Source organism: Kryptolebias marmoratus, linkage group LG23 (genome assembly GCF_001649575.2).
Source record: "Kryptolebias marmoratus isolate JLee-2015 linkage group LG23, ASM164957v2, whole genome shotgun sequence".
NCBI lineage: Eukaryota > Metazoa > Chordata > Actinopteri > Cyprinodontiformes > Rivulidae > Kryptolebias > Kryptolebias marmoratus.
The window spans coordinates 14,647,973-14,663,568 of NC_051452.1; the positions used below are offsets into that span (position 1 = coordinate 14,647,973).

At 38.7% G+C, this 15,596-nt stretch overlaps 1 protein-coding gene across 6 annotated transcripts in view; it reads right to left on the reverse strand.

The window, feature by feature from the left end:
- scn1lab (sodium channel, voltage-gated, type I like, alpha b) overlaps positions 1–15,596 on the reverse strand; it is a 66,495-nt gene that overhangs the window by 40,166 nt on the left and 10,733 nt on the right. For 4 of the 6 annotated variants that reach the window (XM_037973874.1, XM_017426816.3, XM_017426813.3 and 1 more), the window contains exons 2-8: positions 14,860–15,179; positions 10,942–11,060; positions 10,595–10,684; positions 8,523–8,651; positions 6,965–7,056; positions 2,385–2,648; positions 1,681–1,744 (exon numbers count right to left, since the gene is read on the reverse strand). In XM_037973874.1, the coding sequence (XP_037829802.1) occupies positions 1,681–1,744; positions 2,385–2,648; positions 6,965–7,056; positions 8,523–8,651; positions 10,595–10,684; positions 10,942–11,060; positions 14,860–15,126 (1,025 nt within the window). In that variant the 5' untranslated portion in view covers positions 15,127–15,179. Of the gene's footprint in view, positions 1–1,680; positions 1,745–2,384; positions 2,649–6,964; positions 7,057–7,323; positions 7,416–8,522; positions 8,652–10,594; positions 10,685–10,941; positions 11,061–14,859; positions 15,180–15,596 lie in introns of those variants that run through there. The other 2 variants (XM_037973873.1, XM_017426815.3) reach the window with 2 other exon arrangements.

Below are 15,596 nucleotides of genomic sequence, written 5' to 3' on the forward strand. Positions count from 1 at the left end.
TGTTCTAATTTGCAAATTTACCTTCTGCCTTACAAATCATCACAACCATTTTTACCTCCTTGTTGGAATTTTATACATTTTCTGCCCATCACAGAACATACACTTCTATGATCATGTAGTGAAGCTAAGAGTGCAACGGTACATGTACAGTTGTTACCAGATGTTTACATACACTATAAAAAGACAGAACCCTTTTCCTCACTGTCTCACATTAAACCAGAGTAAATCTTTCCTGTTTTAGATCAGTTAGAATTCCCGGACCTTTTTAAATTTCCAAATAATGAGAGACAGAGAATTTGTTATTATTTTCTTCATAATAACAAGTTTACATACACTAAGATTACTCTGCCTTTACACAGTTTGGGAAAGCCTAGATCATGACGTCATAGCTTTGGGAGCTTTTAATTGCTTACTTGACAACATCTGAGTTAACTGTGAATGTATTTTAAGACACACCTCAAACACACGGTTTCTTTGTGTGACATTAAAGGAAAATCTAAAGAAATCAGCCAAGATATCAGGAAGAAAATCGTCGACCTCCACAACTCTGGTTCATCCTTGGGTGCAATTTCCAGATGTCTAAAGTTGCCTTTCAAATGGGTCATTAATTGCACACTTTAATACACACTTATGACAAGCCATTTGTGAATTTATTCAATATCCATGATATCAAAAGTCATTTTCCCACACTAGATGTCAGCTAGCTGAGAAGCTAGATGTAAGTAAAGTTTTAATTATTTTGTATTTCTACATTAGAAGAGTTTTTTCTCTTCTGTACTGCTTTCATATTAAATCAAGTTTAGGACAAATTACCTGAAACAAACACTTCTTTTTTGTACTGTTTTCCTAATTAGTGAGAAATACCTTTTAGTTTGGAGTTTACAGTTCAAATCGGGTGACTAATACAGTACAATATGACATGTTTTACTTTTACTTTTCTAGTGGATTTACTAGTTGACAAATCCTACTATGCTGTATATGACTTGCTATCTTAGAGCCTCTCCACGAACATGGATGGTTTGTTTTTCTGTGTCTGGATTGGTGTAGGTTTAAGTGAAAAAACAAACAAACAAACAAAAACTAGCTTTGGTAATTGTCTTTTTGTTCCGTTGTATTGTACCTGTACAGAACCGTGACTTAGGCATACCGTTACACCCCTACTGGACAGAGGTGGCATTATTAATAAAAACCAGCAGCTTTACATAAATGAGGACTAAACCAAACATCAGAAACACCTCCATGGAAAACTAATGTTTCTTTTAATTAATGTTGTATGCCTCTTGTGCTTCCTCTGACTTTTTTACACACCTTACAGATATTACAAAAGGCTAATTTGAGTACAAAAACATCCACACCAATGATGTGCAATATGAATTAGCTGCTTAGCAGTGATGTTTATGAAGCAGAAAGCAACAGCAAAAGGTTTTGACCACGGCATTATGCCATTCAAACTAAAAGCTGGTCAGTTCTGGTCACCTGATGCGCAATCAGTGTCTCTGTTTCCGTTTTACACGTCTACAGGTGAAAAAAAAAGATTTTTATATCACAAGAGATGAAGCTACCAGCCAATTTGGATTCCTGAAACGCCTCGGTGCAGTGGTGACAGTCAACAGTAATTGTGTATGGTGAGCTCTGCGGTGCATTTAATTGGCCGTATAAATAAAACATGTCAAGCCTTACCCTGCGCCACTGCCATTTCCACAGAGCAGAGCATCCCTACGGCCAGGGATGTAATAGTAATTCCCTAAAGTGGAGGGGGTGGGAGGAAACAGAGGGATGGTCAGTCAGTCACATCACAACACCAAGGCAGAAGATAAACATGCATCTTGTGGCTTTTGTCCATTTTTTTTTACACACATCCACGTTCATATTTTTTTTGTGACGTCAAAAGCACTTCGCCATCGATACACTTCCATTTTCTCTGACTGCAAATAAAATTTGATGCCATTAAGATGCCACGCTCCATAACAACGATGTAATTCTAATCAGCTCTGTCTCTGTCTCGCCTCGGTCGTCTCTGACTCTACATCAGCTCGTCATGTAGCTGTTGCATGTCACCTCGACATCCTTCTGGCGGTCAGTGACTCACTCTCCTCTGGCACTTCAGGCAACTCATGCCACACAGATGGGTTGCTGGAGATTGACGATTGGAGGTTTGCATTGTTGTGACGATTATCTGCAGCATTTGCCCCGTTCTCTCACCAGCCTTTGTTCAAGAGCGTGCTCCGAGTCATCTCTGTCACTCTGTATCATGGCAGTAAACCAGTGTGCGTGACCTCCTCTAACACAGCAACTGCCACCACTACCAGCATCTGACTCAGGCGCCAACTTGACCCCAGTTAACCCCCTTTGGCAGCGCTTTTGCGCCGTTTCACTCGGCTTACTCTCATCGTTGATGTACTCCGTCCAGTTGAAGGTGGAATTGAAGCCCGTGACATTGAGGCCTGTGTTGTTGAAGCCCGTATCGCTGAGCGTGATGTTGCTGTCGTTGTTGTGGTTCACGATGCGCACGCACTTCTGCCTCAGGTTGCCCATGAAGAGCTGCAGGCCGATCAGGGCAAAGACACTGAGGCAGAACACGGTGAGAATCATCACGTCCGACAGCTTCTTCACTGACTGGATCAGGGCGCCCACGATGGTCTTCAGGCCTGAGCGGGACAGAGGGGCGAAGGGAGGCGGGACAGGGACATGGCAGAGCAATTACTGTGTGGTAATTACAGCGGGGAAGAAGCTGCTTATAAGAGCTTACAGTAGCAGCGAGCCATGAGGATCTGCAGTAAAGCTTCCTGTATGAAATGCTTGTCATACAGGAACCAAGCTGACAAAGTTCACTGCTTAAAATGCACAGTATGTCTTCAGCCCCTAGTTATTTTTATGAATAAATAATCTGTTTGTTCTCAGAAACATCTCTAAAGGGGCTTACCAGGAAAATCACTGCAACACTTTAAGGGAGCTCTGTTTTGTGCAGTTGCTACAGTCCTCAATCATGTGCATCAAAATCAGTGAGGACATGTTGGTTGGTTTATTTGTATTTGTATGAACACAGCACAACAACAAGGGGTTGGATAGAATGGAAAGTAAATTAGGTGCTAATTTAGAGCGCATCAGCTGTTAATTTATCAGTTTCTTCACATGATAAATCATTAATATAATAATAATAACTTAAAATAAATGCCATGCTAACATATAGACAAAGAAGATTTATGTTGTGTATAAACAGGCAATAGATCAGTCTGTCTCTTTGTCCTTTAGCAAACTTTTTCATGGACCAGTAAACAGATTTTAAGGAATTTCTCAAAAAGTAATTACTAAACGTATATCTACAACTGATTAGCCTCTGGAGTCAACCTGATTCAAAATAGCCACCACATTAAAGCAATTTTAGATAACACAAAAGTGGCTATAGCTCGGTCAATTGTACAGATACTGAGCTAAAATCTGGTGTGGCAGGAGCTGAGAGTGAAGCCCAACTGATAATCTAAGCACTAACAGATTGAGCAAGATCTGCGTTTAGAACTGTGCCTTTACCTAGTGGAGTAAACACTGTCTGTCTGTTAGCGAAATATGCCATGACCCACTGAACGAATTATGAATAAACTTTCAGAAAGGAATTGTTTGGTTTCCATCTTTTTTGGAGTCAAACCAATTCATGATGGCCGCCACAGCTAATCCACTTCACCCAACACAAAAATTTGGCATGGCACGCCATCATTTCACAGCATATCACGTCATCCATTTTCTCAACAGATGACCTTAATTTAAAACTCTTGCATATAAAGGCAGTGGGTTATATACAATCCTTCAACTTTTTTTTTTAAATCTTAGATAATAGCTTTCTGCATTGAGCACTTGAAAGCTGCACTCTGACCCTTGTTGTAGTGTTACTATGCTCAGCCACAAATGTGTTCCTGTAGGAATATACCAACATGTTCTAGCACTGCTTGCACATGGCTTTGCAATGCCACAAAAACAGAGCCAAGCGAGGTTAAAGTCCGAGTGAAGCAATTTTGGATTGCATGTAAACACAACAAATGTCTAAGAAAATAACTGCCTAATAAAAAAGTTTGGGATTTACAGATTTATGGAGTTAAAGGAAGTGGGGTTATGAACAATTATTACATTACCTGTTGCAGACAGCTGCTTTAAACAACTTCAATATGAAAAAATAGTTTAATTCTAACCAGATTGATGAGCTAATGGCTAGTTAGCAAAAATCAAAGCTTTGGGTTTAGGATTTTTCAGGCAGGTTCAAAATAACTAACCCCACTACCTAACAATATATTGTTATATATATAATTTTAGAGACAAACAAGCCAACCATGGCAAAAAGCTTAGTAAGAAACAACTAGCTAAAATTTTCAAACTTTTCCAAAACTTGAGCTGATTACCTAAAGATAATCTCTGAAATGTAATCAGTTAAAAAACAGTTGTAAAGAAAATAACTAAATCCACTTGTTGTCTCCCCTCATATTAAAGCCTTAATTTAAAAATGTGTGAGCCAAATTTGTGACTGATGCCATCTACTACTGAAACAGCTGAAGTGTCTGAAAATAGGTCAACAATGGCGACGTCCATGAAGGAGCCGTATGGGATCGAGAAGTCTAACAGTTTTGATTTATTGGTACACATTTATGCTCAGATTTGTTGAGTAAAGTCTGCAGGTTACTAAAACAATCTAAATTAAAATAAGACTTGGAAGCATATCACAGACTGAAGATAAATAAGGATTTAAGGTATAAACGATTCAAGCATTAGACTAGAGACGAAGAAATTATGAAATCGTAAATTTACCAACCTCAAAGGCATTTTGGAAAAGCCATGTGTTTGAATGCTCTGCCGCCCACCTTGATCCCAGATATTTACTCCCGACAGTTGATCTTACCTGTTCTTTCTCTATTCTTTCAGATTTACTCTTATATTTCCACCCAAAGGTCTTCTTACACAATTCTAAGCTTGTCCAAATCACCATATTTGTTTACCTACACAGACTACATGTGACCAAAATGATGAGCTAACAGTTAGTCCAAGCAAAGCCAGGCTTATGGAATTTCTAGTATTTTTGTGCAGGTTTAAATTGTCCATGTTGCAGTGAAAGTAAATATTTAGGACCATCAAAAGCTAATCTTGACACCTAACACTATAATGTTAAACAGATTTTTTAAAAGGTCAGAATTTCCTAAACTCAAGCTGATTATCTAGGAGACAAAAAAGAGCTGGATTCATTTAGTAAAAAGCAAAACTGGAAGACAGTATTACAGATGTTAAATGGAGCTACACAACAGTTCAGAAAATCTGATTTATGCTTGATTAACACCAAAAAAACAATCTCATATCATGGTTATTGGGAGACTACAGTTGACCAAAGTTTAAAAGGTATTCAATGCTAACTTGAACTAAATCAATTGGTGTAGTTGGAAAGACCTTAGAAAACACTCACACATAAATATTAGGTATCAAACAGTGTTGTCTGTTGATCTGCTTACTTCACTTAAATCTGAGACTAAATATGTTCCATTCAATCAAAACTGTCAAACTTCTTGATCCCAAATGGCTTTTCCATTGATGCCGCCATTGTCACCTCAGCTGTTTCCGGAGGTAAACAAGTAATTGGCAGCCATTAACAAATTTTGCTTACAAATATCTCATTTAAGGACACATGTGCACCTTTAGGGAGTTGCTACAGCCAGTTGCTACGCTTAGTTACTGGGATAAAGAGGTAAAAATTGCTGCTAACGTTAGTTTCATAAACTTTTACAGAGCACAGGTAAGGTTTAATGATACACCACTGCAACAGTTTGGATTGATTATTTCCATTCATCGCAGGAGGAAATGCTCAATATTAAGATTGTAGTTTGCACAGTTTAACAATAAAAACTAAAAACCAACCAAAAATCCCATCTCAGTTTAAAGAAATTCTGCTCTGTTTGCTACATTAGTGCATACCAGTGCTTGTGTTTGTATGATTTAGCATGAAATGTTCAAAACTAATTTCATAGATTTATCCACATCAATAATTATCTGGATGTATGTCTACAACCCTTTTAGAGTCAACATGATTCAAGTTGGTTACCACAACTAATCAACTTTTGCAAACACGCAAGTGCTTGTAACTCAATCAGTTTCATAGATAATGAGCTAAAAGTTTGTGTCGTAGTAGTTGAGAGACATCCCCAGCACATACTAATGAGATCAAGCATAATGTTATATTTGGGGTTTGTCTAGAAACTCATGCTGGGTTTTCAATAAGAGATTGTTTTGATCCTTTGTTTTATTGAGTGCGTGCTTAACATACAGTCAGTAACTTGTGCTTTCACAATGTGATAAAAGCACAGTGTATTGTTGTGTCTGCTTTACTCGGACTTTAAATCGTGTTAATATAAGAGCTGTGAAATTAAATGATCATAAAGGTGATTTTTTAAATAATAAGCCAATGACCATTTTCTGGATGGCCATTTTTTTGTCAATCATGTTAGCATTCACATTACTGTCACCATGTAATTTTTTTTCCCCCATAAAACACACAACACTGAACAAGACATGCACAGGAAAACAAGGTAAGGAAAATCCCTACACACACACACACACAACAGCTTGCCACAAGAAAATCGGCTTTTGCAATGTCTCATGCAAAAAAGGAAAAAAGAAATAGTGCACAAAATCTACTTGGAAGGGCCCCAAGGCAAGAGTAGATTTCAACCAAAAAGGGTTTTGCCTTAAAGGATGTATCTAAAAGCTAAGAATCCTGTCAATCTGTGCAGATTGGAGCCAGATTCCAGCTTTTACTGGCCCTGGGACAAAGGCAGCATGAGGGACGACGATAAGCGTCGTCAGGCTTAGCTACAGTGAAATGAGCTGAGACGGTGGGTGGGTGGGGGGGTTCATGGGGAGTGTGTTTGGATGTTAGCAAAATGCCAGTTAGCCCTTAGCATTTTAGGTAATCTAAGGGCCTGGATGGCTCTCTCACCTGGGATGACTGATATTGTTTTCAGAGCTCGCAGAACCCTGAAGGTTCGTAGTGCTGAGACATTGCCCAGGTCCACAAACTCTGTGACATATCTGTAAGGGAACGAAGGGGGGGAGGAGGAGGAGTGGGAGGGGAGGGAGAGCATTTCGGAGGGGCGGGAGAGGTGTGGAACACGCGCACACGCACGCAATAAATACAGGGTCAGGCACCCACACACGAGGCAAGACAACAAGACAACAAGGAAGGGTCGTGGGAAGGGGGAAGGTTGGGTGGGGAAGGCGGGGGAGGGGGGAACGGCAAACAGTCACACACAGAGGACAAATGGCAGGAGTGCTGGCAGCAGGCGCAGGCGGCCTTACCTGGGATTACTGAGATAGTTTTCAAAGCTCGCAATACTCTGAATGTGCGCAGAGCTGAAACATTGCCTAGGTTTACAAACTCTGTTATATACCTGCAGGATTAAATGCACAGTTACTGTAAAGCAATGCACAGCTGCTGCTCAGTCAGACACATGTGAGAAATAAATCCACCTTTTACAATACAGATTACAGGAAAATCCAGCATAATGTGATCATAGACTCTAAAAATCAGGTGAGCAAGTGTGGATCCTTTAAACAGATACAAGTGAAGAGCATGCACTGTAATGCTGAAGGCTTCTTCTTTTACTTTTAGGACAAATAGCTTAAGTCACTGAGGCGTGAAGCCAAAAATGGGTGGAGTGACTTCATGCTTTCAGGGCTGACATCCATTACAACAGAGTACAGTGGTCACAAAAGTCTTCATTTCCCTTGGTATTCTTACAAGGTTGTTGCTTTACAACCTGCAATTTAATTGGATTTTGTTTTGGTAATTAGCAATAAATGAACACAAAATACTAATATATTATTTAAGGAGGTGCTGGGAGGAAAGGGGGGCGGGGTCTTTTTTTTAAATAACTCCTAAAACCATAAAACTAAAAACTGATGGATGGGTACGTAATATATGGATCTGCTCCCTTTATTTTGAGCCCCAAACGTTACCTTCAGAAGTTACTTAACTGGCTCTAGTGAAGCACGGTAGTGGCAGCATAATGCTTAGAAAACCAACTCCACAGTGAAATATGTTTTTGGCAGTGTCATGCTGAGAACACCATCCCCACAAAAAAGCATGGTGGTTTACAGCATCATGCTAAGAAGACCTACAGTGAAAATTGATGAAAAAAAATATATATTTTTAATTTTGACTTTCTGTTAGGAACATTTGTCTTTTTTTGCCTTGTTTGTTTCCCAATATAGCTTCTTCAAAGTGGTAGTGGGAGCTGTAGTGTTGCAAACAAAAATGAGAATGCTAAGGGAGGTGAATACTTTTGCGACCCACTGCAGATTTAAATGCCCCGGCCATGCTTTTAAAACCAGTAAGCTGCAGATTACCATGCTCCTCTCTGCTCCCTCTGTTCTTCTTCTCACATTCAGACGGATTTAATAAACTGCAGGGCTCATTAGCATTAAAAGCCTTTGGCTGCCTAATCTGTGCCAGATTGCGTTAGGCTGATCCTAACCACGCTTGTCATAATACTTACGCCATGAGTATGACGCTGAAATCCAGCCAGTTCCATGGGTCCTGCAGGAACGTGAACTTCCCCACACAGAAGCCCCTGGCCAGGATCTTTATGAGGGACTCGAAGGTGTAAATCCCTGTGAATGTGTACCTGATAAAAAAGGTGAGGAAGAGAGGAAATGAAAACACACGCTGAGAGGAAGATTGGATTTGATTGCTGAGGCAAAGTGACAAAGCCTCTAACCACAGACTCTCCACATGACCAACACATCCTCATAGTTATCCAGTCTTTTGATATTATTACTTCAACTCCCCAAATTTTGCTGAGGTCTGACCTCATTTATTTTGACAAAGCTATCTGTTTATTTTTCTCTCATCCATTTGAGGACATAAACACAGTAAAGGGAGTTGAAAATCAACAACTAATTTTGTCTCGAGCTGTTTGTCTTCTCCTATTTTCTATTTAAAATAAAAGACATTAAAGGATAGCTCAGACCTTTTGCCATAGGGTTCTGTGGAAAGGTCGTGAGCAATTAATATCTTACCTGTCGCAAATAGCTTTTTGATTGACCTCAGTTTCGAGAAATAATGTTCAATTCTGATCAGATTAATGAGCTTGTGCCTAGTCTCAGCAGGGCTACGGCTAAAGTAGTATTTTGTCACCCCGAAACAACCCTAATCTCTAAAGATTTATGACAATCTGCAAAAGTTGTGTCTCAAACTTTTACGTTGCTGCAAATTTTGTCAGTTTTTTACATGGATATCTACGGTTCAAACTCAAATAGCAGTAAATTCTGAATGGAGTATGATGGTTCAGATTCCTGGACATGGTGGTCCTAAGGGTGTTCATTACAAAAGGTAACTGGACCTTTTTTCTTGTTTGATAAAGATGACCCTCAATTAGGAGGGGAGGTAGAGTGATTTGCATGCGAGTTCAGCTTGCACAAATGAAGTAATTCAAAGTTGTTCAAGAAATGGAATGTCTTCAGAAAACAAGAAAAGTCACCCAGTTAACTTTTTTTTTAATCTGATCATAATGACAAGCAAAAAAATTGTTTGACTGGACTAAGACCAAATCTTACAACTGCAGTCTCAAATATTTTACAAAATGTTCAAACAAATACCATTTTTAACTCTTTTTAAAAATTTTCTTTACACAGTTATTCTGGCAAAAATGTTATGATTTCCCTATACACCTGCGCTTGCAAATAACCCTAGAATTCAATGTAAACGAGCATGTAAGGCAAACTTAAAATGCACTAGGGGTGTAAAGGTACACCTAAGTCACAGTTCAGTACAGTACAACAAGACAAAAAGGTACATTTATTATAAAATAAAAAGTCTTACTTTACTGTCTTTTAAAAACCCATCTGAGGTGTAAGAAGTAACCCACACAAACCATGTGTCAGCATTTAATAAACTCCACAAAAGGTACCTCTGAAAAAATTATTGCTTAAAAAAATGTTTTCTTCTATTAATTTGGCTCTAACTTCATGCAAAATAAAAAAGTAACACAGACCTGAATAACATCTCCTAATATGAAAATATAAAATAAATAAAATGTGAAACACTTAAGCGTCTCAGCTAGCTGAGTGCTGGTGTGAGAAAATGAGCCTGATATCAGGGATGTTGAAGAAATATATTTTTAGCTTGCCACAGTAGTTTTATAAGTGTTGCTTAAATGATACAACTGCCTGCCGTACATGCACCTCTTGTCTCCGTCTGCTGCAGCTGTCTGCAATCAGCTGGACCGCAGAGGTTTTATTTCCACACAGCTGATTTAAGTTAGACTGGCAGGTCTTTCCTTTGGCGTGTTTTTTCTGAACCAGACATGTTTTTAATGTAGAGTGTTTAGACTGTATCTGTTATGTCATGGCTGTTAGCAAAATGCAGTATTCATCATCAGTTCACTATACTTGTCCAAAACATCTGTACAGAACAGTCACAGTATGAATACACATATCGTTACACCTCAAAACATTACTCATGATTTTCTTCCCTAAAGCTCTTTTAAGTCAGAATTATCATGATGATGTGTTCAGATTTGACCACTTTGATAGAAAAATGAGAAAATGGACTTCATGGGTTACTTACTCTACATTCTTGGCCCACTCCGGGGGATTACTCAGAGTCATGAAAGCACAGTTGGTCAGGATGGTGAACATGATCAACATGCTGAACATCGTAGAAACAAAGTTAAGGTACAAAACAGTTTTGACTGTAAGAAAGAATGCTTAAAACAGCCCAACTCTAAAACTGTTACAATGAACACTTGACCATCACGTTCTGTTTCAGAAAATAGGTTTTTAGTGCTGGTCTTACAGGATGTCAAAAAAAGGACAAATTAAGTCTTCAACAGCAGCTCCTTTAACTCCTCCTTTTGTCTGATAAATTCTTAAATCCAAATCAAGCTGCCTCCATCACAAAATCTGAAAGGATATGAGTGCACTAAAACTTTAATAGCTAATCTCCTTAGAGGGTTGAAGGGGTTTAGGATGTACAAGGCAGAAGTGGCATTGAAACGGAAGATTGCCTTCCCGCGATTCAATACTATGAAGGTCTGAAAGACAAACAGAAGGAAATGGTTAAAAGTGGCATCGTATAAAACAGAGAACAAAGCAAACAGTAAAATAACATGTCAGGGTGCACCACAGCAGAAGAGGACTGAGCTAAATTCTAATGAATGACTCATTAAAATCATATTTTAAAGGTCCTGGTTGAGTCCACTTTTAGGCTAGTTTGATGTATTAGTTCAGCTCAGATTAGACTTCATCACCTCTGTCAGCAGGAACTTTGACACATCACAAGGACCATCATGGCCAACAAAACAACCTGCATAACCACCGAGTTGGCAATGTGGAAAGGTGAGAACAAATTACCCCCAGATCATTGTCATGACACTGCAAATCAACATAAAGACAACAGGAGTGAGGTAAGGTGGCTAACTGGATGCTAACTCGTAAACAATGTGACCATGCTTCAGTGTCGCGTTTATGAACTCTCACACCAGAGTAAACTAATCAACAACAGTTTCAGAATATGACTTTTGTTTAATCACACATGGATTGTTTATATTTTTTCATCAGTAACAAACTGCTCTAAATCACAAACTAATCTCAAACTGTCAGCCTGTAAGCAGCTCAGACCTTTTAATGACAACATGCATTCATGACACGTTTAAAGTAAGACATCCTGTTTCTCATCTCCTTCTCTGTAGAGATGTCCTCCTCTCCAGCTGCCTTTCTTTTAAAATTAAAAATAGTTAGGATTGCTCATGGCAAAAGATCCTGTTTTTGTGTCGTGGTCATGGCCAAACACCTGAGTGGTTTCTTCAATATTTAGAATGACCCCCCCCCTAAAATTGTATTAGTTTTTATTTATTTAAAATTTTGACAAAAACATATTTTATGGTTATATTCTCACTGATGTTGGCTTCAAAACAAGTTTCAGTTAAACTTTAAAGGTAGAGGTGGACAACTATTTTGCCCAAAGGGCCACAAAAGGACTTGGGATTGTTGAGGCTAGCTAAATTAAATTCTGACAATTATCAATTTCATGATTAGACATGAACATGATTTCCATTAGCTGCTAAGAGTAGACAGTGCAACTGGGCAATAAAGATCGGAACCAGTCATATTGAGACTTTAAACTTCATGTTTTTTTATTTAAATCATGAACATTCACAAAAACAACAGAGAAATGTGCGTGTTGTTGCAGGATTTCAAACACCAGCATTAAATTAACAGAGTAAAATTGTTTTTTTGTAGCTTGTTTTTAGTAAAAGATTGGGTTAAAGTGCAAAGCAACAGTAGACCTGAGGTAGATAGTGATTGTCAGTCTTTTTACTTTTTTTTGCATATTAATGCATCAAAATCCTCCAAACATTTGCTTATAAACTCCCTATCAGTGAATGGCTTACTTTGGGTTTTTTCCTTATGATTTGGCCATTTTGTGAGATATCACAAAGCTTGAACAACTGCTCCATTACAGAACATATAAATCTGATTTAAAAACCCTCCAGCAGAGGAGGTTCTGACGTATTTTCCCACTTCGTAATTGTATTTAGTTTGATAATAGTAGATGTAATTTTTAAAAATAGCAACATATTTTCACAAAGTAAGCTCACTGTTTCAGTAAATAAACACTTACAGGCTCATGTGTTGTTAAAAACTCTACATTCTGTATCAGTCTTTGTTTATTTTAATGTGTGCTGACATGAGGGTAAATGCTAAATCTGTGGTGATTTGGTTTTTCTATGGGTTTTGTTTGATTAATTTTTATTCTTTGGTTTGGGGTTTTGTTTCGATTCTGTTGTATTCTGCTTTTTGTTGTCTCATGTTCATGTTGCATTTCACCCTTCCCCAGTCACTCACTTGCCTGTTAACCACGCCCATCTACACCTGTCCCGACTCTGTAATCACTCCACCTGTTCCCACTCACCTCGTTATCCTCAGTACTCAAATACCCGGTCATTTCTCCCACTAGTCGCTGGTTCATTGTCTAAGGTTTGTCTGTGTTAGTTGTCTATTGTTTGATGTAGTCTGCTTAGTTACCCTCGTGCTGTGTTCCTGGTTTCTGTCGGTTCCATGTTTGTATTTAAATTTAGGTTTTGTTTGTTTGCTGCCACGTCAGCATTTTTGTTTTTGTTTATTCTCTAGTTTAATAAATTAGTTTTTTTTTTCCCCCTTACTATGAGTCTGCATTCTGGGTTCGCCTTAGTCTTTACGGCTCCTGACAAAATCTCTTATTACCAGTGAGCAACTTATTAAGCTGTCTAAACACCACAGAACTCCCCTTCAACATAAAAGCACTGCAAAAGTCAGTTTCAAAATAAAGGCAGATTCTGCAGAATGATTTGCATTTGATTTCTGATTTTCCACTGACCTCCTGCAGGCCAGTGATAACAGCTCTAATTTCTCAAATTTAGAGGCTGTTTCTGCAAACCCATGTTATAAACCTTTATGTTGCTGTTAAGTTCACAATTCTGTGGTTATCTGCAAGTGTATACAGCAGCAGAAGCTAGCTGTGGCACTTCCTGTGCAGCCTGGGTGTGCACTCAGCAGGACTTTCATTGTATTTCTGCTGGAATAAATAGATGTATATTGTGAAACTGAAAGCAGCAGAAATATTTTTTTTAAATAGCACTCATGTGATATCCCTATGGAATTTTGGACATTAGTGTTGTTTTAAGATGGCTAAAATGTGTTGTGGAACTAGGTCCGCTCTTCAATAGAGTCCAAGCACTTCACTTCTACTCTGAGTTGGCTTAAATATCCCCTTAAGCAAGTGTAGTTACATGTAGCTAATGGGTAGATTAAAAATGTCATAGAAATGGAAATCTTCATGGAGGTACCACACAAGACATTTGAGATTAAGATTCCATTGGACCAGACACAAATCACCTGGAAGTAGGTGGAGCGTATGTTGTCAAAGAATAAAATGCAGGTCATGGTTGGCTTCAACCACAACAAAAGAGCCAAAAAAGGTGGTTAGAAAACAAAACAAAAACAAAAATGTTGGACTTTATTATAAACCTCGATCATTGATTATAAGATTTAGGTTAGATCTGATCCACTGAATTTGACACTGTTCCATGATCAGCAATCCATAAAATTACCTTTGTTGGGGCCAAATTAAAACTATGATGAAGTTGTGCTGCAGCATCAACACTAAAACAAATCTAGACCAATCATAACAGAATTGTTTAGTTTCTTCTTGTAGAGTTACAAGAGACTGCTTTAGGAATTGTAGTTAGAAACTATAATTGGCTTCAGAATCTATGAATAAACAACTCAGTCCATATACAGCCAGTGTTTATGTGGTAAAGCTCACAGAATAACAGTAACTTGCTTAACTGTGTGGTTTTGTTTTGCTGCATTACCACTGTACGACTTAACAAATCGGGCTGCAATCTTTTTCCGTTTCCTGGAATCTGTTTTGTTCTAAGAGAATATTAACAACAGAAGGTAAGCTAAGTCAAAAATGAGCCACTTTCCTTCAAACTATCAACCTAATTCAGATTTTACCAACTTTATTTTTTTGTATGCTGTCATTTTGCTGACTGTTCTTGTAATCGGAACCTCTAACTAAAAAGCAGCATTTACTGAGCGCTGTTATGTGCTTCTTTAAAGGTTTGTTGAGGTCGATGGGCAATTAACTTCAAGCTTTAAAATGCTACAAAGCTAGCATAAGAAAGTGAGAACCTGTAATGTATGAGTCATACTACAATTAAAAACTAAGCTGGTAATTACTGGTAATACTGTATGTCTTGAGGTCATGAGGAAGCTTTCTTGGAGGTATTTAATCGTGACCCATCATATCGTTCAAAAATATTTGCTTTAAAAATGTAGGAAACAGACCTTCTGATTGGTGTAGTAGGGATCAAGGTCCTCCAGAGGGGTTGACACCAGGTTTGGAGGGATGTCCCCGTAGATGAAGGGCAGAGATTTCCCCGCCTCCAAGTCGCTGTTGGGCTTGGGCCCATTTTCATCATCTTCGTCGCTGCGGCGTTCCGCCCGTGGTCTCCGGGCCTCCTCCTCGGCGATGCGCCTTTCGATGGCGGCCAGCGACTCGGGGACGAAGGGGCGGAAGCTGTCTGGTCCGGGCGGTACAAGCAGCTGTGCCATCTTGTCATCCTGCTCCTTCAGAGGGCAGCGAGAGGCTCAGCTGGAGTAGAGAGCTACAGCAGGAAGGGAAGAAGGGGAAAATGAGGAGTCTAAGTCTGTAAATAATGAATACTTTTGCATGTCAACCCATCTAATGTACCTCAATTTATATTATATAACTGTATAAACTGGTTGACCTTTGAATGGTTGACCTCTGATATCTAAATTTATCCATTTTCAATACCTCCACTCTTTGCAGCTTCACTGTTGCACCTTTTGGTGGGTGATATATTAAGTATATCTGACATATTGGAATATTTTTTCTGTATTATAAAAAACAATTAAATTGGTATTTTTATTTATTATTATTTTTAGCTGTCTGCATCTAACTTAATAGTTTTTCCCAAGTGCTTTTTTTTTTTTCTGCTCCTGATGGAAGGCGGACGTGTTTCTTTTCTCTCTGTCTCTCTGTCTCCTGAACTGCCCCCCCC